This window comes from Artemia franciscana, chromosome 7 (assembly GCF_032884065.1).
Source record: "Artemia franciscana chromosome 7, ASM3288406v1, whole genome shotgun sequence".
NCBI classification, from domain to species: Eukaryota; Metazoa; Arthropoda; class Branchiopoda; order Anostraca; family Artemiidae; genus Artemia; species Artemia franciscana.
The window spans coordinates 2361718-2384792 of record NC_088869.1 but is presented as its reverse complement, the minus strand read 5'-3'; the positions used below and the strand labels follow the sequence as shown (position 1 = coordinate 2384792).

General features: G+C 35.7%; 1 protein-coding gene across 1 annotated transcript in view; it reads left to right on the top strand.

Annotated features, from left to right (window-relative positions):
* The window catches only part of LOC136028727 (signal recognition particle 14 kDa protein-like), a 56576-nt gene that overhangs the window by 28642 nt on the left and 4859 nt on the right, over positions 1 to 23075 (top strand). The window contains exons 2-3 of the mRNA XM_065706598.1: positions 1500 to 1581; positions 22535 to 22647. Coding sequence (XP_065562670.1) covers positions 1500 to 1581; positions 22535 to 22647 — 195 coding nt within the window. The remainder of the gene's footprint in view (positions 1 to 1499; positions 1582 to 22534; positions 22648 to 23075) is intronic.

Genomic DNA, 23075 nt, shown 5'->3' with positions numbered 1-23075 from the left:
GATAAGGACTGGCTGAAGGCTGCTGCTGATAGATCGTGTTGAACTACGTCAGTCAACCCATCGCCCATTGGTGGTGGGCAGGATGGATTATCGTCTGGTTTCCGCTGACAGTAAAGTAAAGTAAGATTTTCCATTCAAGTGTCGCGTAAAGGGTGGTGAAAAAATTCAGATAAATGTATTAAAAATGACGTTTAATTTTTACAGATTCTTAAAATTTGACAAACAGGCTTAACTGCCTCCAAATCTCTACTGCATCCAATTATTTGCATGCAGTAAGCAGACAAATTGGTGAACACAGAGTCTTTACATTGGTTTGGTACTCCTTGGAATAGTTGGCAATCATCTACTGTAACTGCCGAAAGTATCTGGTTGTACAAGATCACTTTGGTCAGATCCAAATTTTAAAACACAGAATTTGGTGTTTCGTGCGTGTGCTTCAAATTTTGGCATAACATTGTCTATTTGAATATGTTGTTTTTTATGTTTATTTCTGTGGCAAGTCTATTTGCTTACTTTAAGGATACAAAAAGATAAAGATCCTACAAACGCAATGCTGACGCATAGGGCGTAGAATCGACGTTTCAGGTCCTGTTTTTTTTTACAAGGAAAAATAGCAAACCTGTTGCTCAACCTTGATGCAGCAGGGATTGCTCCCTGCAGTCTTGGTCGGTAAGTCTCAATCTTGGTTGGTAAATCCAGTGGTTTTACCAACTTGTGCAGTGATTTTACATATCATACTCCAAACGGACATTATGCAAATTATTGCTAAATAGAATCTGTAAAAATTACCAACCAGTTGCTAAAATTCACTGCATCAAGCTACTGTACTACCGGTTGGTATTTTATTTACTTTAGATCAGTAATAATAAAAAAGGACATTTAAAAATGGTTCTTTTGTCTCTATGCATTAAAAAATTTCTACAAACTTGAAAAATATTGATTTTGAATACAAAAAATGAAATTATGGGGTGTTGACGACATGAATTAGTTAAGCCAGGGGTGAACCTATCTTCAAAAGATCTTTAAACTTTTAAAAGTAGAGATTGGGTTGATTTAAGAGCTTTAAAGCATATTTTTGGTGGTTGTGCAGATTTACAAAAATATATGGAAGGAGGGGACAAAATATATTTTTCAAAATCCAGGAAGAGCAATTTTTTCAATGAAAATGCTCAAAAAGTGTATTTTTTCTAAATATAGGGGAGGGGGGGGCATATGTCTATTTCAAATTTTCCTTTTCTGAGTTGGTGGACTAAGATGTTTTTTTTTTTGGCGGGGGGGGATCTTCTGTTCTTCTTAGCTGATTGCAATTGACACTTCTAATATGACATGGCAATGTAATTTCTTTCTTGATTCTCTTTAAGGTTCTGGCTCTATCCTCCCTGTTTGTAGATTCTACAAGGAAAAACAACAAAAATTATAGCCTATGTATATTTATTGAAACTTATTTTCAAAAGTTAGTTTTTGTTGGGAATTTATTCTTATCTTCTTCTTTTTTCAAGTTCCTAACGAGGCTCACACTGTTTTACGTTAATGCAAGAGAGAGAAAACCCAGCTTACCAGTGACTTTGGTCATGAAGAGGTGTAAGTGTTTTTTATTCTTTATTGTATTTTATTTTTTTAATGAATTAACAGTTCTGATACTACTTAGAAGACCTTACTTCCTACCCCTCAAATACACTTCAAAAGTATTGATATTATTTAAGGCTGATAGAGGTGTACGGATAATGTATAAAAATTTAGTCGTAAAAATTTTTGGAAAAATAGAGTTTAGGTAAAAAATATGAAAGGTTCTTAATGTTTAAGGGTTGGGAGGGGTACTTTGACACGTTTTTTATGGTTTCTTAGAGAATTTTCCTTGCAGGGGGGGAGAAGATGGAGAGCTTATTGTATGTTTGCTCGAAGTATTACGATGACATCAATTTTTAGCAAGATCATAGAAAGTTTCATTGCTGGGTTGCTTAAAACTTCTTTTCTGCATAAAATTTACCCTCAACAATTCGGTAATATTTTCAACAGTAGTATTAGTAGTAGATGTAATAGTACCATTAAGCACATGGTACATTTTGGTTAGTTCAACATGCCCTGTAAAATTCAACATACTACTCTAAGGCGTTCCTAAGATATGAATTGAATCAACTGAATTAAAATCGAATAGTTGTGGGCATCAAGCCATGGCTATTTGTAGAAAAGACCAAGACAGATAGTCCGATTGAGAGACAAGAGTTCGACAAGCCATTACTTAGTTAGTTTGCTTGGTAAGATTTTACAGCATCTAGATGAACCGGAACGCTAGGTCAGCCTGACCGCGATTGACCTAAAGAAAGCATATGATTTGATGTGCTATAGAACACAATCTGCCATATCCACAAGCTATTGACAAATTTTAGTGTCAATTCATATTTGTAAAGATAGTAGCAAATTTTCTTTCAGGTAGAAGTAAAAAAAAAATAAGTATAAATCAGCCTATTCTGATCCTAAGCCAATCTACTGTGGATTTCCTCAGGGAACAATTTTGGCCTTCGACTTTTTTGCTTATGGTAAATGAGTGGTAAAGGATGACTCGGATCGCTTGAAGTTCGTTGATTAAATAAAAAAAAACAAGTATTTTTAAATGAAAGTAAGGAGCGACATTGAAACTTAAAACGAACAGAAATTACTCCGTATATGAAAGGGGCTTTTCCTCATCAACGCCCCGCTCTTTACGCTAAAATTTGACTCTTTCTCTTACTCTGCTTCTTAAAACAGTAAAAAACTTTAGCCCTGAAAAAGCTAAACTAAATTCGCCCTGAAAAAGTCAGCATACTGATGAGCCCTCTCGTGAAATTCTAGGATCATCCGGTCGATACGATCAGCCCTGGGGAAGAAAAAAACAAAACAAATAAACACGCATCCGTGATCTTTCTTCTGACAAAAAAATACAAAATGCCACATTTTTGTAGATAGAACTTGAAACCTCAACAGTAGGGTTCTCTGATACGTTACAACTGATGGTGTGATTATTCAATGACATTTAAGGGGTATTCCCTCTTTTATGGAAATGCGGGAAGTTTTCAAAAAATAGGAAGCAACATTAAAACTTAAGGTACTTTTGTAGAATATAATACACACTTGAGAACTTATATCGCAAACATGAGACAAAACTCAGTATTCGGATCAGTGAAAAACTACATTATAGTTATATTTTTATTGAATATTTAGTTGGTATAATCGTTAGGTTAGGTCAGTTTAGGTTACATATTTAATATAAATCGACTTGGACGCCCCCCTTCCATAATTCTTTGTTGTAGGTTTCATAATTTTGTAACTAATATATTGTATTTTCATCATATTTTGTTTTATTTCATTAGCATTAACTAGACTTCACTTCTCGAGTGCGTATTATATTTTACACAAGCAACAAACTTAAAATGAACATAAATTAGACCTACGTTGCCCAGGCAACGTGAAGTCTTGCGGCAACCTTTGTCCGGCTTCACCAAATAAAGTGTTGGTTTTGTTTCTTCGCTATCGATCAGTAATCACATGATTAAAGGCTATTCCTCAGCGTCGAAAAAAACAACAACAAAATAGTATCGAAAGAAATTAACTTTGCAGCCAGTTGAACTTTATCCTTTTCAATCGTAGACATCGTGACGGATGAAAGCTCGGAACAATATCTTATATAATCAAGTTGGTATTATAAAGCTATCTCTAACTTTTCAGGATCAAAATACCATAGATGACATTCTATTAATTATTACGAAACTATCTCATTGTTTTACATTCTCGTTTGTGTTTGTTTCTTCACTATCGGTTAAATGATGAAGTTGTCAGCCTATCGAAGTTTTTAAAACGGTATGTTCAAACAAGAACGCAATCAGTTATCCCATAACCAAAGGCTATTCCTCAGCGTAGAAAAAATAACAACTACAAAATAATATCGAAAGAAGGGACTAAATTGACTTTGCAGCCAGTTGAACTTTGTCCCTTTCAATCGTAGACATCGTGAGGAATGAAAACTTGGAACATTATCTTATATAATCTAGTTAGTATTATAAAGGTATCCGTAACCTTTCAGGATTAAAAGACCATAGGTGACACTAATTATTACGAAACTACCTTATTGTTTTACGTTATCGTTTGTACCCGTTGTGTTAACACTTAATTCTGTCAGATTTAAAGAGATCGAACACAATATGCACCAATTTGCACAAATATCCAGCCCAATGTGAACAGATTCTTACTTACCAAGTCCCTCTCCCGTGACAGGCATCAAGTTCACCTTAAACAAATAAATGGGTACACCAACTAGCAAAAGTTGCAAACCCCTCATCACTGAAGATGATTGTAGCCCAACAGCTGATTATTACTTACAAGTCCCCTACATGTCTTACCACTGGAACCAAATTGGTGTAACCATCAAATGCACCGGAAACAAATAATAGGTACACCAACTAGTAAAAGTTGCTAACCCCTCATTACCGAAGCTGATTATCACCTAACAGCCGACTGTTGCTTACAAGCCCTCTATATGTCTCACAATTTGTATCGGCCTAGATTTCGTTTCAATGTGTAACTTTCTACTGAAGTTGTCAACCCCTTGAAACTTTCAAACTGGTATACCTAATAAAGGAATTTTTGTACCAAAAAATGAATGTCATATAGCTCATCAAGAGCTATCGATTGCCGTCGAAAAAAATTCTATCTGTCTTAGTTCAAAAGTTTATTTTTTTTTGCCGTAGGCCAACTTTCTAACCTCACCACTTAGAAAGGAGCAAAGGATAAGCTCCAATGTCTTTAGCAATGAGAGAACTTATAACGTTTATTAGGCACATCTGATATCATTTCGCTACCACAATCCCAAGTCCGAAAAACCGAATGATAAACTCAACTGAAATCACGAACAGAAACGGGTAGAAACAATAGATGGCAGCACTTTCAGACCCGTGGCAATTATTAAAAATGAGGCAATTATGTTTTTATTATTCAGCTGCGGAGAGCCAAAGTCAAAACATGCATTAATTAAAAAAATGTTCAGAAATTAAACATAAAAAAAAGTATTTTTTTTTACGGAAAGTAAGGAGCGGCATTAAAACTTAAAACGAACAGAAATTACTTCGTATATGAAAGGGGTTGCTTCCTCCTTAACGCCCCGCTCTTTACGCTAATGTTTCTTACTGTTTTAAAAAGTAGAGTTAAGAGAAAGGGTCAACCTTTTGCGTAAAGAGCGGGGTGTTGAGGAGGAAGCAGCCTCTTTCATATACGAAGTAATTTCTGTTCGTTTAAGTTTTAATGCCGCTACTTACTTTTCGTTAAAAAAACTTGTTTTTTTTTATATTTAATTTTACAACCTAATTCGGTTCATTAGTTTCAAATTACCGGTGCAGTAGTATTTGTAATGGTCTGTTTGTCTTCAAACCATCCAATGAAGTATACAAAGGTAAGGCTTGATTGGGTTATGTTATTAACCAGTAATTTAATTGATGACATAATTTTTTAATCCCTCAGGTTTCGACAACAACTCCGGATATTTGATCAGATCTATGGTTTAACTTGAAACCATTATATAAATAAATGCAAAAAAAGATAGTATTGCATATGTTGTCAGCTCCTAATGAACCATTTAAAAAAATTCGAACAAATATACATATGCAAGAATTTATTTGGAAGAGGACATTCGCACTTTGGGGGAAGGGAGGTTAAAAGAAAGGGAATAGTTGTGGGAAAAGTGGAAGTCATGGCCAATTGTAGAAAAAAGCCAAGACAGATTGTCCAGGTTAATTTTACCCCTTTGATGGCCGTTGTTACTGTCTCCCATTTATGCTCCGTGCAAACGTGTCCCTTCACAATGCCGAACTGAAGTCGTACCGGTTGGAGGTTCTCGCTGGGGAACAATTGCAGGTTGACTACAAGTTGACTTGCATATGAGCGTTGTGGAGTGATATGCATGAGAGGAACCGTTGATTGCACCGAGATCCGTTGATTTTTGAATTTAAAAGAAAGAGAATAGTTGTGGGAAAAGTGGAAGTCATGGCCAACTGTAGAAAAAAGCCAAGACAGATTGTCCAGGTTAATTTTACCCCTTTGATGGCCGTTGTTACTGTCTCCCATTTATGCTCCGTGCAAACGTGTCCCTTCACAATGCCGAACTGAAGTCGTACCGGTTGGAGGTTCTCGCTGGGGAACAATTGCAGGTTGACTACAAGTTGACTTGCATGAAAAAATATAAAAAAACTCTCTTAAAAATAAGAGAGAAGACTGGGGAATTGTACGGAAAAATACAAGATACAATATACGAAATCGTAATAATCCTCATATTTTCAGGGGGATCAGGACTAGAATCCCTGATTCCTCAAAATGAATACATGCCAGAGTGATATGAATGGGAGTTCTATTCTCTTTTTACCTTCCTACTAGGAAAAGTTTGACCATTTTCAGGAGGATAGGGAGTTTTTCCCCCTAGAGAAATAAGAGCTGTATCATCTACGTAGAAGATGGGAGACCAGAAACATTTTCAATGTTTGGATCATGAATAAGGAAAATGCTTCGTTGTTATTTCTTGTATGCAGTAAATTATAAATGTGTAAGTTTATTAGTGGACTAAAATGTATTTTGGGGTTTTCCCAACTGCAGTGTCCAATACAATCCAGCAGAAAACATAATAAAATTACAAAAAGAAACGCAATAAAATGAAGTCAAATGGAAAAAATCCTAAGAGAAAAGTAATTCCCTTAAAGCTGGCTTTATAGAAACCTTGTACTTTTCTGCAGTAAAATTACACACCATTCAAACAGTCCTGGAGGAAATAGTAAACCTGGTCCTCCAAACAGAGGAGCCATTTCAGTTTTCATTTAAAGAAGGGCTATCTCTAGCAAAATTTTGAGGGGTTAAGACTGAATAAAAAACTAATTTCATCTTTATTCAAAGGGAATTTCCTCGCTCTGGTTCTTAATTCAAGAATGTTTTTATCATGGGGGACGTTATCTACTATCTGTCTTTCAAAGTGGTGTATGAGGCTAACACTCTCATAAAGAGCATTCCTACCTAAGTATAGAGTAAAAAAAAGGCTAAGGCAAACACATTTAAAATATCCAAAATAGGTACTTGTGTATTATTCAGAACACACTCAATAAGTGAAGTTAGGTTCCTTCGTGGAGCAAACTATGATGTAGGTACATTATAATTAAATGCTTGATACTCGTTAATTTTTCAATCGAATAAATTCAATTCAGAACACCAAGAATTTTGCTGAGAAAATCCGGTTTTATAGCCACAAAGACAAAACTCAATTTAGTTTGCTACGTATAGTGATAGAAGATACTGTCTAAACATGGATTCTGAAGTGAAGATTTTGGATTTGCCAAAGAATGAAAAAGAGGCAATTATGTTTTTCTGGGATAAGGGGTTTTATTGTCCACAACAAAACAGTGCGTTAATGGACACAACATGACTTTATACTCTTACGAATACTCTTAGCTTTATCGAAAGTTTGGGCTATATATTTGCACATTAGGGGGTGTTTGCATTATATCAATTACCTAAGTGAACCTAACGTAAACACCTCTTTATATAACATATTTCATTAAAATATACCTGCATCGTAGTTTTTTTCACGAAAGAACCTAACTTGACTAATTGAATGTGTTCTGAACAATACACAAGTACCTCAAAATATTACAAATGATATTTTTAGAGATAAATTTATTAAATTACCGTTTGCCATTTTGCCATCAATAATGAAATAACCTAGTTTCTGATGTAAACAATACAATTACCTTTCTTGGTAGTGCAATTGTTAGCCCGGGTCTAGGGCACCAATTTGCACAAAATTTGGGTGAGCAAATTTTTTTGGCTAATATCCAATACAGGAACTTCAAAAGTTTTGGGTTTTTTTTTTTTTAATGAAAGTACTGAAAACAGATACTTTTGGAAATCGACGTCATTTCCTTTGTCGTGATGGAAGCCCTGGACCTGGCTAGCCACAGAGGGGCTCGAGAAAATACTTTAGAAGGAAAGCAAAAGGCAGGGATTTCGAAAGATAGTTTCAACTCGATACCCTTACCGGTTCCTGAGATATTGCAGAGGCACAATTTTCATAACCTGTATGTGCATATTGTCTTTTGATTTAGTTCAGCATTACTCTTAGGATTCCTTGAAACTTATGCTCTCAGTAGTTGAACTTTATACATTTAGCCGTTTCTGAATTATTCTAAATCCGCCCAATGGACAATCTTGATTGTCAAAGTATCTTTTGACTTAGCCCAATACCTCCTAAACTCTCCGTGACAGTTTTAACTTAATATCCGTAGCTCTTCTTGAGATATTGCTGATGCACCCTTTTGACAATTTGTATCCACAGAGTTTCTTTTGGTTTAGATCAAGTTCTCCCTCAACATTTCCTGAAAGTTTCCCCTTAATACCCTTAGTCATTTTGGACAATAGTCTGTTCTGGCGAGACACCGTTAATCAACAACCACGTTCTGGCGACCAACAAAGGTTTTATTGATTAATATTATTGTTGAAAACGATCAACATTTGAAATCGTTGATTTTCGCATTTGATGGTCAAATTAAGTGAGAGAGTTTAACGCATGATGCCACGACAAAAATTTGTCTTTTACTTACAATTTTAGAATAGAAAAAAGTTGCTTTGCCATAAATGTTATCATTATTAGTTTGAATTCCTACTAAAATATGACACGAGTCCAAGACCTTAGGGATTCTCTCGGAATCCCTAATCTATATATAAATAAATTAGCTGCTCAAAGAGTTAATGCCAAAAGACTTCTTCCTTTGAGTATTTGACAACTGTAAACGGTACTATACATGACACTTACCGTAGTGCATGCCAAGCTCTGAATTTATTGGAGAATGACCAACACTGGGATAACTGCATCAATGACGCGTGCGAAACGTCAACTCCAAGTCAAATTCGTGCATTGTTTGGAATCATACTAACAATTTTCTCTCCTTCAGCTCCTACAGAGTTATGGGAAAAATATAAATCGAAAATGGCCGAGGATATACTCCATCGAAAACGGTTAGAGACGTCAGGTATGACTTTAGTTTTTACATCAGAAATTTATAACTACTTGCGAGGAAATTCAAAACCCTTTGGCAGCACATTAGTATTGCTTGTGGGAGATTTCAGGCAAACATTTCCTATAATACCTAGATCAACCCCTGCGGACAAAATGAATGCTTCCCTGAAAAATTCTAATTTATGGTCACACGTAAAGACATTAAAATTAACTATGAATATGTGTGTCCGATGGCAAAACGATGACTCTGGTGAAATATTTTCAGATCAATTGCTGGCAATTGGAAACAGAAAGCTCCCAGTAGACTCAATTTCAGGACGTATACAACTGCCTGCTGAATTCTGTAATTTAGTGACGTCCAAAAATGAATTGGTTGAAAAAGTATTTCCGAATATTCTAACCAATTATAAAATCATAAATGGCTCAGTGAACGAGCGATTTCGGCAGCCAAGAATAAAGACGTCCACGAAATCAATATTATTATTTTGACCAAAATTCGAGATCAGGCAGTAATTTACAAGTCAGTCGACCCAGTTCTGGAACCAAATTAAGCGGTTAACTATCCATCTGAATTTTTAAATGCGCAGGATCTTCCAGGGTTTCCACCACATGTGCTACAACTAAAAATAGGCATACCAATAATACTGTTACGAAATATTAATCCACCAAAGCTTTGCAACGGCTCGCGACTTGCCGCAAAAAAAAAGAATGGGAAACGCAATAGAGGCAACAATCTTGACAGGGCCTTTTGAGGGTGAAGCTGTTGTTATTACTCGCATTCCCATGATTCCGGCGGATCTGCCTTTTCAATTTAAAAGGTTGCAATTCCCAATTCGATTAGCATTTGCAATCACCATCAACAAAGCTCAAGGGCAATCATTAGAAAAATGCGGTATAGATCTGAATGCGGATAGTTTTTCCCATGGACAATTATGTGTTGCATGTTCTACAGTCGGTAAACCTGACAATCTATTAATATGCACAGACAATGGAACAGCAAAGAATGTTGTATATTTGCAAGTTTTACGTAGTTAATGTATAGTGTATATGTATATCTATCTTCTTTCTATATATAAAAATAAGTTGTATGGATGCATGTTTGTTTGTTTATTTGTAAAAAGAGGGTTTATATATGACGTCATTATAAGTATATAAGGCTTTGTATATAACGCCATTATAAGATGACGTTACAGACCGGGACACAAATGACGACCGGGACACAGGGAATATAAATAAAGACCGGGACACTCAAAGAGAAAATACAGACTGGGACACAAATGACGACCGGGACACAGTAAATATGAATGACGACCGGGACAGAGGGACACAACTACAACAGGGTGTCGGGGGGCACAGGGGGATATATAAATTACGACGGGGACACAGGGAATATTCGACTAGCAATCACCATCAACAATGCTCAAGGGCAATCATTAGAAAAATGTGGTATAGATGTGAATACGGATTGTTTATCACATGGACAATTATGTGTCGCATGTTCAAGACTCGGTAAACCTGACAATCTATTTATATGCACAGACAATGAGACAGCGAAGAATGTTGTATATTCGCAAGTTTTACGTAGTTAAAAACATATATATATATCTATCTGTATTCACAGGTGGGACACAATTACACAACTACAATGGCGCGTAACGACTTACGTGCGCGGGGGGGGGGGGCTTGGGGGGAAGCGCGAAGCGCCCCCACCAACTACCTATCCATGTATACGATAAACCTTTGCTGTCCAAGAGTTTTTTTTACATGGAAGGGCCATGAAGATTTTTGTCCCAGGATAAGTTATTCATCATACGCTGCTCTGATGAGTCTTGAGGAGGGACATTGCAGTATTTTCAGCCAACACTTAATTAATTGAATCTGTCTATGTTTTCTCATAGAGAAAAGTTCCAAATCTCCCTTGATGAAAAGTGTGTGGGTTGTGGCGTGCAGACCTAGTAATCGTTTATAATATTGTACCTGTAGAGTTTGCCACTTCTGTAGAGTTTCTAATGAATTTGCCACTTCTAGGCCCCATACTTCTCCTCCATAGTGGAGGATTGGCCTTAGTTTTGAGTTGAACACATTTTTGTGCATCTTTGTCACCTATTCCCGTCAAATTGCTGTTCATGAACAGCGTTGCCATTGCTGCTTTTCTTCGATTTGCCATCTTCGAAATATGATTGCTCCATCTTCCGTTCGTTGTTAGATGGAATCCTAAATATCTTGCCTGAGACACAACCTTCACATCTTCACCATTCAAATTAAGACTTTCTTCATCTTTATTTCCTGTTGATTGTCTACGGCAAAAAATCATCACCTCTGTCTTTTTTATGGTAATTTCCAGTTTCTTTTCCTCTAAATAGTCAGCTATCAAATCTAACAGAGTTTATAGCTCCGAACTGGATCTGGCGAACAAGGAAATATCATCGGTAAATAATAGTAATGATAATACTTGATTTCCAAGGTGTACAACTGGCGCCCACCTTTTTTCAAGGTATTCGGCAAGATCATTTATAAAAATAGCAACAAGTTTCGGTGACAGGGTACTACCCTGTTTTATACCTTTCACATTAAAAAAAACTCTAGATATACCACTTCCTGCTATCTTTACCACATTTCTGGTCAAACAATACATCGAAAGAAGAACCATTAAAAAGGGTGGCGGAATTCCTGTTTCTAAAAGTGTTCTAAACAGAATTATATGGTCAACATTGTCATATACTCTACTTAAATCAACAAAAACCACGTACAACTATCCGTTTATCTTGCAATACTTACTAATCAATGCATTTAGAACAAACATTCGACCAGATGGTGAGTACCCTTTAAGGAAACCGGCTTGCTCTTCCCTCAGAATTTATCTCTCATCCAGCCATAATTCCAGCCTTTTGTTGAAGATTTTGTCCAAATTTTTTCCAAGACAGTTTCCTAAGCTGATTTGTCGGTAATTCTCGCACAAACTTGCATGAACTTTCTTAGATAGGGGGATAACTACAGATATCTTCCAAGTATCAGGCCAATATTTTTCTTTCATAACCAAGTTATACAACCCCAGAAGCAGAGGTAATACAACTACTTGTAGTACATTCAAAGCCTTTGCTGGAATTCCATCTGGTCTTGGCGCAGACCCACCTCTAGTTTGTTTTAAGGCATCTTCCACTTCTTCCCGCTGGATTTGGCGACAAAGGTGAATCTTCTTTCAGTAAGGGGTATTCGGTGTGGTCACAAGAGGGGGCTCCGACCTCTTCTGACAGTTTTTCGAAATCGGGTGGGGGCTGTTCTGTACCAGATGCTGTACCTGCTTCTAGTTTCTCAAAGAAGGGGGGCCACACGTCCTCCTGCTTAAGATATTTGGGAGCCGTCATCTTTTTTGATGAAACTCTTTTCCAGAATTCCCGGGAATCATTTGTCTTATAGAAATGCGCAAGTTCATTTTGTTCCCGCCATCGAAACTCTAGTTTCTTCATTTTTGTCATTAGTTTATATTCTTTTCTTTAACTTCTATATGTCGGAGCAACTCCAGTTTCTCAATTTTCTTTTTGAATTTTTTAACATATTCTAGTATGTGACTTAATTCTTCTTTTTTCCATTCACATTCATTGTCGAAAAACGTGCTTTTTTGTTTCCCCTTTTTTGCATCTTTTTACAAGTAAAGGAGCAAATTTTGAAGAAACTTCATTTACATTTCCCGTATGTTCCTCAATCTCACATGCTAGAGCATTCAACTGTTGTACCATCGGCTCCGAGCAAAAATAATCTTTTATTCGGGTCACAGGTCTGATGCTTTAGTTTTTCTCTTTTCCGCTGATTTTTACTAATACTAGATTTTTACTAGAACCAGCAAAAATGCACTACCTCATGGTTTAGGGATTCAGGTGCGAGCCTACTGTCCACCAAAAAATAATCAATAACACTAAAATTCATTCCGGAAATGCAAGTAAACTCACCGCGTCCCACATCATTTCCAATGACTAGAACAAATTCCCCGCAAATGCCCAACAGCTTCCTTCCCATTGGTTGACTTTTCTTTTCAAGACTTTTGTAGCTTTCTGGAATCTTCAGTGACGTTGCGACACCTCATTTTGCTTCATTTGGAAGGAAATAATCTGCAGTTCTTCTGCTATCGACGCGAGCTTAGAATGGCCCCCAAGCAGATTTTCTATATTTTCAGACGCTCTAAAATATCCAGATTTGTTTCCTATTGAACAGACATTTTCGTTATTTAAAATTAATTGAAATTTACTTATCTCAAATAGGGACAGGCCCACGCAAGCAGTGGCAATCACTTTGTGGTCAGTGCCCCGATGGGACGTGGGACCTGTCTGGCTTATTTCCCGCCGTACTCCGACATCCAACAAATCTGGTCTAGAATTTTACCATCATTCGCAAACGGAAAAAGTCGTTCCGCAATTTCCAAGCCTTCCTTATTGCTTATATATTTCACTTATTGCGAAACTTCAATAATCACTGACAGTCACTGTATTCCAAATGTAATTTATTCCAAAGTTAAATCCTGCTTAAAAATTATATCGATACTCACAGGTCAAATGCCAAACTATAACTCCAGTTTATCGTTTTTAGTTTTTACCGTTCTAGTTTTTTATATATATTATCTTTTGTTACTCGGGAAAGGTACTAGATGCTTTTTGTTGCTCCTTACCTTCAGCTGAACAAAAAAAAAACTTTTTCTATTTTATTTTCTGGCTGCTTTTGTCATCATGCAAGGGGTCCCCTCCTCCCTGAAAGTTTTTACAGGGCTCTACGAAAAGTGTTGTTCAATTTATAAGAAGTTATTTTGAAAAAGAATTTCTCAAGAAACTATTTCTTTGTGTTAGAAATGTTTTGCTGCTGTAGAACTTCTTAACTATCCTCTAACATTTTCATTAACTGAGGAATGTCTTCGGATAATGCACGATCTAATTTAGAGATCAGCTTTTTATCTAAGCCCTTAGATAAAAGCTGTCTGCTTTTATCAAAGTCAAGTTCACCAAGCTTTTCCTGCATTCTCGTCTTATGTGGAAAATCTTCTGTGTCAACTTTGTACTTCCTTGCAATTTTTTCATAGAGCTGATCAATATGTTTGATCCGCAGTTTTTTCTCAGAGTCAATGCCACAAAAACCTTTCCCAAGCTCATGTATGAGAAGTGCATGGGTCTTGGCAAGCTTAGCACGTTTCACGAAGACCTCTATTTTTCTCTTTTTGACATTTTTATGAAGAGATATGAGAAGATTTTCGATTTTTCGTTCTTCGAGTTTAAATGATCCTTTACCTTCATCCCAAAAAAATACTGAAGGAGCTACTGGATCATCAAAAAGCTTGCCTAGTTTCCACATAATTTTTACACCAAGTCCCATCAGCAGCCCCTCTCTATCAATCGCATTATCTGAATTGATAATTATTTGAATCTTCTTTGTGTGGTCTTTCAAAGCTCGAAAAACATCGGGAATGTCCAAATTTTTGTTATCAAAAAACCAAAAAATACTGTCTGCTTGTTCTGCAAGGAATTCCAGACCCGCACTAAAATCACAATCCCATGTGCGTTTGTCATCGCAAAGTATACCTGGTGTGTCTACTATTGTAAGGTTTTCCAAAACAGGAGCATTAACACTACAGCCCTTAAAACAGCTAAGCCAACCTCTGATGTTTGACAGTGGTTCAAATTGAATTGTTTGACCAAAAAATATCAGGTTGTCATGAATTATTCCCTCATTATCTCCGTGGATGAACGCCATACATTTGTCGGTTGTCCGGTCTGGACCATCTTTTCCAAGAAGATGTCTTATAAAATTTTTTTTCATGGTTGAATTTCGGCCAACTAATAAAACCATGGGTTTACCTTCAAAATAGTCGCCAGTAAAGGCTGAGTAAAAGTATTTCAATAGATACTTTTCTTCCACCGGAAGGATTCTATTTATATATACATCTTTTAAAGTTGTCTTAATTTTCATTTCTGTCATAACTAAACGATTTAATTTTACTGATAATTTCTATTGCTTGCGATGCTCTATATATAATAAGTAAGACGTCATTTTTGTCTAACTACAATGATGCTTATACGAGGAGTGACGTCATACTCTTTGCACTCATGTGGTGTTTTTATAAACTGAAATAACGTCATTGCCTTAGCTAAAATAGCCTAAAATGTATCGAGGGCACCAAAGTTGACAAAAAAATTTCCCTCCTGTCTCATCTTATATCTATTCACTCTCGGAAGCAGTGACTTTTTAAGATTGCTTTTTGTCGTTTCAGAATTGTCACGTTTTTAGGGTAGTTTCACTTTTTCGTAAGGGCTTCAACAGGATTACAGTCCAATGCAGTAAGAATACTACCTTAAACCATATTTCTGCCTGTGTAACCAGAGCTACCCATGGGTATCTAGGGAGGATCTCCTACTCGAAAGTGCTATTGTAACACTATTTCATTATGTGTAGTACTATTTCACCTGCTCAGGATTACCACTTCTAGTACTATTTCAGTTATTTTTTGACCGTAGTATTAAAAATCGCTGTTTAGCACAAAAATTAGGGCAGTCGTAGTGCTTTGGGAACTGACCGTGGTGATAACCCTGATCTCTAGTCATCCCTCAAGTTTGCTGCAGCTACGATGTCCTCCGAATGGCATCCCACTCTTTTTGGATGTACAGTAAGAATGCTGTACATTAAACCCTATTTTTCTTTTACACAAAAGATTTAATCTTATCTAGTAACGGTTTTACGCCACGCAAAGTGAGGGGATGGGGCAAGGTACACAAAAATTACAATGCCTACAATTTTCTAGTCAACTAAGTACCTTAATAGGAGCGTAAAAATGTGAAATAGATGGAATTTAGTGTCAGAAAAACTGGGGAGCAGCTGCCCCCCCCCTCCCCGCTGCCCGGGCCTAGAACCGCTGCTGATCTTTATTATATTTGTTAGGTTTTTATAACGCTGTTGATAAATTCTAAAAGAAAATCAGAAAAAAAAATTAGTCAAAATTTTGTGACCGAAATTCCACGTATTAATTTCATTTAAACATTTATCATTTGTTTTCCAAGAATAGGTAGAGTGGGAAAAAACTCACTTGAGCATTGCATTCTTTATCAATATTAATTCATTAATAGGTAGTCAACGTAATAACAGTAGCAAGAAAATTATTAAATGTTTTAGACGCTTACTGTTATGACAAAGAAAAACCAACAGCGTAATTTTTAGAGTACATTCTCATCATTCGGGTTCCCCCCCCCCCCATTTCCATTCCTACAACAGAGTATTTATCCTCTAAAAAAACTTATCTGAGCAAAAGAAGAAAAGAGTATAAACTGGAAACCAATATTTTCTTAACACAAACTGATTTAGTAATATACCCTCAGTACGATGAATAAATTGCAAAAATAAGAAATTACCAAAGAAAGAAGGTACGGCTTAAAATTCCGGTCGATTTCAGAGATGCGGAAAATCACCATAGGTTACCTACTAGTAATTGTTCTTTTTATAATGGGGAGGGTTTGGAGTGCTTTGGCTACATCTGTCTGTGTTTGCACAGTGAATTTTAATTCTTTATCAACTATTACCCCCAAGTCTCTCTCAGCTGCCAATCCTGAGGAATCTACTCATCATCAAGAGACTTCTGAAACATGTTTGTAAGGGGAAGAGCTATTTCTGCATGAGCTTCTTTCAATATTTGTGAAGTTAATCAGATAGAATATTCTTGTGCTTCTGATAAGGGGGTATCATCTGGAGTTGTGAACACTGACTTAAATTGACTAGTCAATTCAGCTGCTATATCTATTGGGGTAATAACTGTATTACCATTCAGAAGTAGTTCCAGAACTGAGTGTCTCCCTGGTTTCTGAGTTGAAGCATACTTCCAAAATCTCTTAGAGTTAGATTTTGAATCAAATTTCAATCCCTCTTCATATTCTATCAAGTTTTCTCGTGAGATACCTAACTTTATTTTGGGGGTTGTTTAAACTTCTCATGGAAGGGTTTACTTTAGTATTTGCTCCAATGCTTCTTCTTTTTATGCACAGCTTGCTTGACATCATGAGTAATTAACAGTCTGGTTTTGAGTCTTCTTTTCTAGGAAATTACTGTATGTTTTTGCATGCAATTATATGCTTAATCCAATCATCCTTTTGTGGGTGCAACCTAAACCTACAAGTAATTGCAACATGGTCACTTGCTCCAAATGGTCATTTTGAATCAACACTAATAAGCATCTTGTGGTCATTAATAAACAAAAGTTATAGCAAGGCTGGGTTCTTCCCACATCTATACCTGGTCAGAAAATCAATTGCTTGGTATAGCAAATGTTCATGAAGGCACTCTAGAATTGGGTCATTTGTTTTCAACCCCTTCTGTCATAGCAAACCCATGAATCCACTGTAATTCTGGTAAATTAAAATTTCAAACAATAAGAACATTCTTGTAATGTTGATTCATCACATTATTAATAGAATATGCAATTACTGGATGGGAACTTGTCTGACAAGGGGAGCTGGGACTTCTATAAAAACAACTATGACTACAGGGAGATTTTGCTGCCAAATTGTTATCCATATTTATAACATAGACTTCGATATCTCTGATCAAATTATTACGTATATGAGGATACCCCCCTCATGAGTAAAGAAAATAAGACTTAATGCTTTTTATAATGATATTCGCACTATAGATGGGCCGATTTGGTTGTAGTTTGGTCATGGAATTTGCTAAAGGGGGATCCGCTCCAGAAATCATTTAATTAATTCAATCTTTATTTCCAGTATTTAATTGAAACTCCGATTATCTTATTTGTCATCGAATTGCCTAATAATCACTAAGAACATCCTATTCATTGTGTTTTGGATTCACATGCTAACGCATAAATATTTAACTGCCTCTAAGTACAATACCATGCTGACTTCTCGCTATTTGTGCTTTTCTAAATATTTCTTTTATCCAGCTCCATAAAAAAGAACTGACATAAATGTGCTAAGAATTATGTCTGAAATTAATCGCATTTCGTCAAAACGCCAGTGCTACTTTGGGGACATTTATGTTTCCATCAGTATTCTGTCTGCTGAGAATAGAATAAAGTGAATTTAAACGATATATGTATATTTTTCTCACAATTTAAAAATTTTGCGTACACATATAAGCGATACCAACTCATTGTCTTTTTCTATTGTTATCAGTTTTATCATGCAGAACTAGAAGACTGTGCTTTAATTGTGATTAATGACATTAAAACGATATTCAGTGTAACCCCCTCTGGAAACGTATACCTCCCCCATACTTTGATTTACACAAGAAAAACTTTTGTGTAGTTTTGATGGAATATTTTTTTAAACGATGATGCAAAGGGTAATGTAATTTTAAAACTCTAAAGATTCAATTTCAATTGGCATCTGTGGCAATTTTTGATTAATATAAAGTTTCTGCCGTAATGATGGCAAGAATTGTTCAGATTTTCAGGATATTCTTTGTCAAACAATGTCCAACAAACAAGTTAATAATTTAGACTCTATATTTCGAATACTTTCAAATTTAAAATACGGTTGCTATTTAAATATAGGGAATATGTCACAATATAATGTTTCACCATCTATGAAAATACTTTGACTTATCATGTATCTTTACTCAGACATCGCCATTGTGCTGCATATGACTTTTATTTCGGCTTTGACCTGTTGATATCAATGCTATCCATTAGTATAAATTGACCAACCCATAAACAAATCAATTTAAAATAAAATTATAAATAATATCTCAATGAAACATGTATATAATTACATGTTCTACTAGATCAAGTCTAAAATGAAAAACTATGTCATTTTGTCTTTGTTGTATAACAAGTGCTAAAAGTCTTACAGGTGATAATCTGTTATGATGTGACAGTCACTGTATTAATCATAACAGTTATGATCATAATCTGTTATGATTATCAGTGACTAATACAGTGACTCATATGCGTCATTGATGCGTTTGGCCTGCTACTTCTTTGACTAAAATGATTTGTTAATTTGTAAAATTATTTGGGATAAAGTAACTAGAAATTCTAAATCTCCTTTTTTGGGTCAAAGAAATATATCAGCTTTGGGAGGATTTATAGTTGTACAGCTTCAGACTTTTGTAAATTTTGAGGCCAAACTTTTATCTTCTTTTTCACTGGTATTATGCTTTATGGATAAAGATCTTAAGGAGTTTTTCATAAGCAAAATGATAATTCTCAGGTTTTTCAATGTTTTTCTCCCTTTTTTGCGTATTATAAAATTCTCGTTCAGAAATATAGGATACATCAAATTTAAATGACATATCCTGCTTGGTAGAAAAAAAGCGCATTTTTTGTATAGTCGAAATCCTTGAAATGTATTTTAGAGTTCACTATGAAATTGATTTTAGGCTGGAAGGCAGTTGTGCTGACATTTATAATTCACTGATTTTGCCCCTCAGAAATCATTCTAGTCCATAATCAATCAATTTCCACTCTAAAAAACAATTATTAACATTTATGTGAGCTTCTGCAATGCAAGCAGGATCATTTTTTTGGGCTGGGACGTTTGATTTTTTTATTTTTTATTTTAATCATTTAGCTAAAAGTTTATAGAAACCAAACACTATTCAACTCAATAGTTGCATTTAAATGCCCTGTAGTCCCTCATGACCTACAGGCCATGAATTTGGTATCCCAGGTGTAAGAGGGTGGAACAAAAACAGAAGCATTGACTTTAATTCAGGGATAAGTCTTATACTTTTTGATTGAAAACTTTTTTTTGAAGATTTAGTTTCCTGAATCCTAGTATAGAATTATATCTTAATTATTAATTAATTATAAATTAATTATATTATTTAATTTAATTTATATTATTATATACTAGCTGTTGTGAATTTCACAACAGCTAGTATATAATTTAGAATTATATACTAGCTAGAATTTCACAGCTAGTATATATTTTCCTTAACTTGTGAATTTCAGTCCGATCGGACAACGTTAAAGGGGGGCTGGGGTTGGTGGGTCGACATTTTCGGCCAGATTTTCCCCATGAAGGAAAAGTCAGAGGCGGATGAAATTTGGCAGGTTTCTTAGTTGGAGCTCGGGCTACGAAATGCATCCCTCCCCATCCCTCTGCGACCACTGGAACCGAAGATCGCTTAACATTGTCGTGGTTCGCCTCTTTATAGAGGCACGAGTGTGCCTCCTTGATAAATAGATTGTCAGGTTTACTGACTCTTGAACATGCACCATATAATTGTCCATGGGAAAAACAATCCGTATTCAGATCTATACCTCATTATTCTAATGATGTGTCCCTGTGTCCCGGTTGTCATTTATATTCCCTGTGTCCCGGTCGTCATTTGTGTCCCGGTGTCCCAGTTTCTAATTTCTCTTTGAGTGTCCCCGTCGTCATTTATATTCCCTGTGTTCCGGTCATCATTTGTGTCCCGGTGTCCCGGTCTGTAATTTCTATTCGAACAATCCCTGTGTCCCGGTCGTTATTTATATATCCCGCCTGTACCCCCGGCGTCCCCGTTGTAGTTGTGTCTCTGTGTCTCGGTCGTCATTTATATTTCCTGTGTCCCGGTCGTGATTTGTGTCCGGGTTTCCCAGTCTGTAATTTCTATTTGAGGTTCCCGGTCGTCATTTATATTCCCTGTGTCCCGGTATGTAATTTCATCAGTTGACCAACATGACGTCAGTCGACAAACAACTTTATGACGCATACAGCTCAATCCTTAAAATGACGTCAGTCGACAAACATGACGTCAGTCGACACACAAACATGACGTCACTCGACAAACACACACACACGCACACACAGACAACTTATTTTTATATATATAGATAGATTATATTATTATATTTTATTATTTTATTATTATTATTATTATTATTTTACATATCTTTTACCAGGATAATAATCAAGGAGAGATGGGTGGGGTGTCTTCTAATCGTCTTTATTTAAGTTGAGATTTGGTGGAATCGGTCTTTGGTTTGCTCAGAGGTAATAAGAGATGTAAGTAAAAACTTCTTACATTACAGGGAAAGCACTTTGCCAGGGTTTGTATTTTGATTTTGAACCCCATGTGTAATCAACGACTGTGTTTAAAAAAAGAATTACATATTGTGTTTTGTTGATTACGAAAGTACGTAGATATAGCGATTTACTTTAAAATAAACCATTGAACATATCTCTATGATGTTATCTCTATATTTTTATATATATATAGATATCTCTATGACGTTCCAGGGCCCTACTAGCAATGGAGAAAACAAAGGGAGCACATCGGTGCTCCTACCCATGCAAAAAATGATTTTCCTTGTTTTTCAAGCCAGGGTAGTGTAATTTCCCTGTACAGGGCTTTCGACAATGCCGATTCCAGTGGTGTACTTTTTGATCTGACATCATTTTAATCTGACATCTCTTTTTATCTGACATCATTTTTAGGGGTTTCGTGCTATTAGCGAAATTCCAATTAATTTGTTTTCTGAATATTCTATTTAGACAATAATTACCATTCCTGAATCAGCCAGAAATGGCAATTATTTTACACTTGCCAGTTTTTTTTAACGCTCTTTTCATTTTTTTTGTTGCTTTGGGCCATGGTTTGTCCTTTACTAGGTTGCAGCAGTCTTTTATCTAGGTATTTTGTGGGAAAACTTCTCTTAAAGGGATATGGGATCTTCCGGGATAACTAATATATCCTGGGATTTTTCTATTTGCAATTAAGGATTCAGTATTTTTGGGACTTGAAGAAGGGATTAAGTCTTTTAATTCTGCACGTCAACGGTCGATTAAAAGGTAAACGCACCTTAAAAACCTCAATTGTAGATTTTCTAAATTTTTGGTTCTTGCCAGAGAGCTCGGTATTAGAAACCAACAATTTTAGCATAAAAGAATAAGATAAAAGGAAGATTATTGCAGACTAGAGACGCCAATCCGTGGTCTATCTTCTAGAAAATCAAGATGTCAGCTAAAGACTACTCGAATGAACCTGAACAATAGTGCAGGAGGTGTTTGTTCTAACCATCTAACAATGCCGATTCAGTGGCTCTTGACTCTTCTGTTTAGTTACAATTGTACGATTTAGTGGCTGTTCTTGTTCAGTTCGCAAGTTTGGGTGCATTATTTTTTGTATCAAAATTATAATAATTATTACTAAGTGTTCGTTTCATTGCTTTAATAATTCATAGAATTTAACACAATTCGTTAAATAGTTTGGGAGGTTTAGGGCAATATTGAATGGGAGTTTGTAGCAAGATTAAAAACAGAGGATAAAGCTGTAAGACAATGACAAGTGTGTCAAGGCTGAATACGGATTTGAAAATATATTAAAATATTTCAGTCTGTAGGGAGTTCTGAAGAAAAACAGAATTTTTGGCAGAAAGTTAAATAGCTTGTGTGGGAAGTTTAATGCTGCAAGTAAGGTCTGCATTTGATGTAATTTCAAGGCTTAGTGCTTGAAGTATCTGTGTGTAACTATTATATCATTGGAAATTAAAAATGATGTCTCTAATTTGTATGTGAAATGTTTAATCCACTTCAACTGTTGTAGATGATGGTCGTACAAAACCAACTCCAAAGAATCCAGAGATGGCGGAACCTCCCCCAGAAGAATATAAGTGCTTATATAGGGCACAACTTAGGAAACAGAAAATTAGCACAGTTGTAAGTTCTCTTTCTTCCTCTTTTCTTTTCTTTATAATTCTTAAAAAATTCTTGGTCTTCTTTCCCTTAAAATACCACAATTTAACTTTTCTTCTTTGGGGTACACTCTTTCTGGACCCTGTTTACAATCTCTCTGCCTGAACAAACTGTTTGTTGAAATATTAGATACAATTATTTGAGCTAGTCAGTAAGATTTTCAGAGTTTGATATTTGTTTTGACAAAAATATCAAAGTAAGTTTTTTCATAAAGCAATTGTTTACCAGGCTGTTGTTTGTTTTTTTTTTTTTTTTTTTTTTTTTTTTATTCATGTTCAATGAGCTGATGCCCCAATATAGCTAGAAATCTTTGGTGTTCATAAGTATTCTAAAGTTTATAAATATCTAATTTTCTTCCATATACATCCTCCCCCCTGACAATGTTTTGGCCG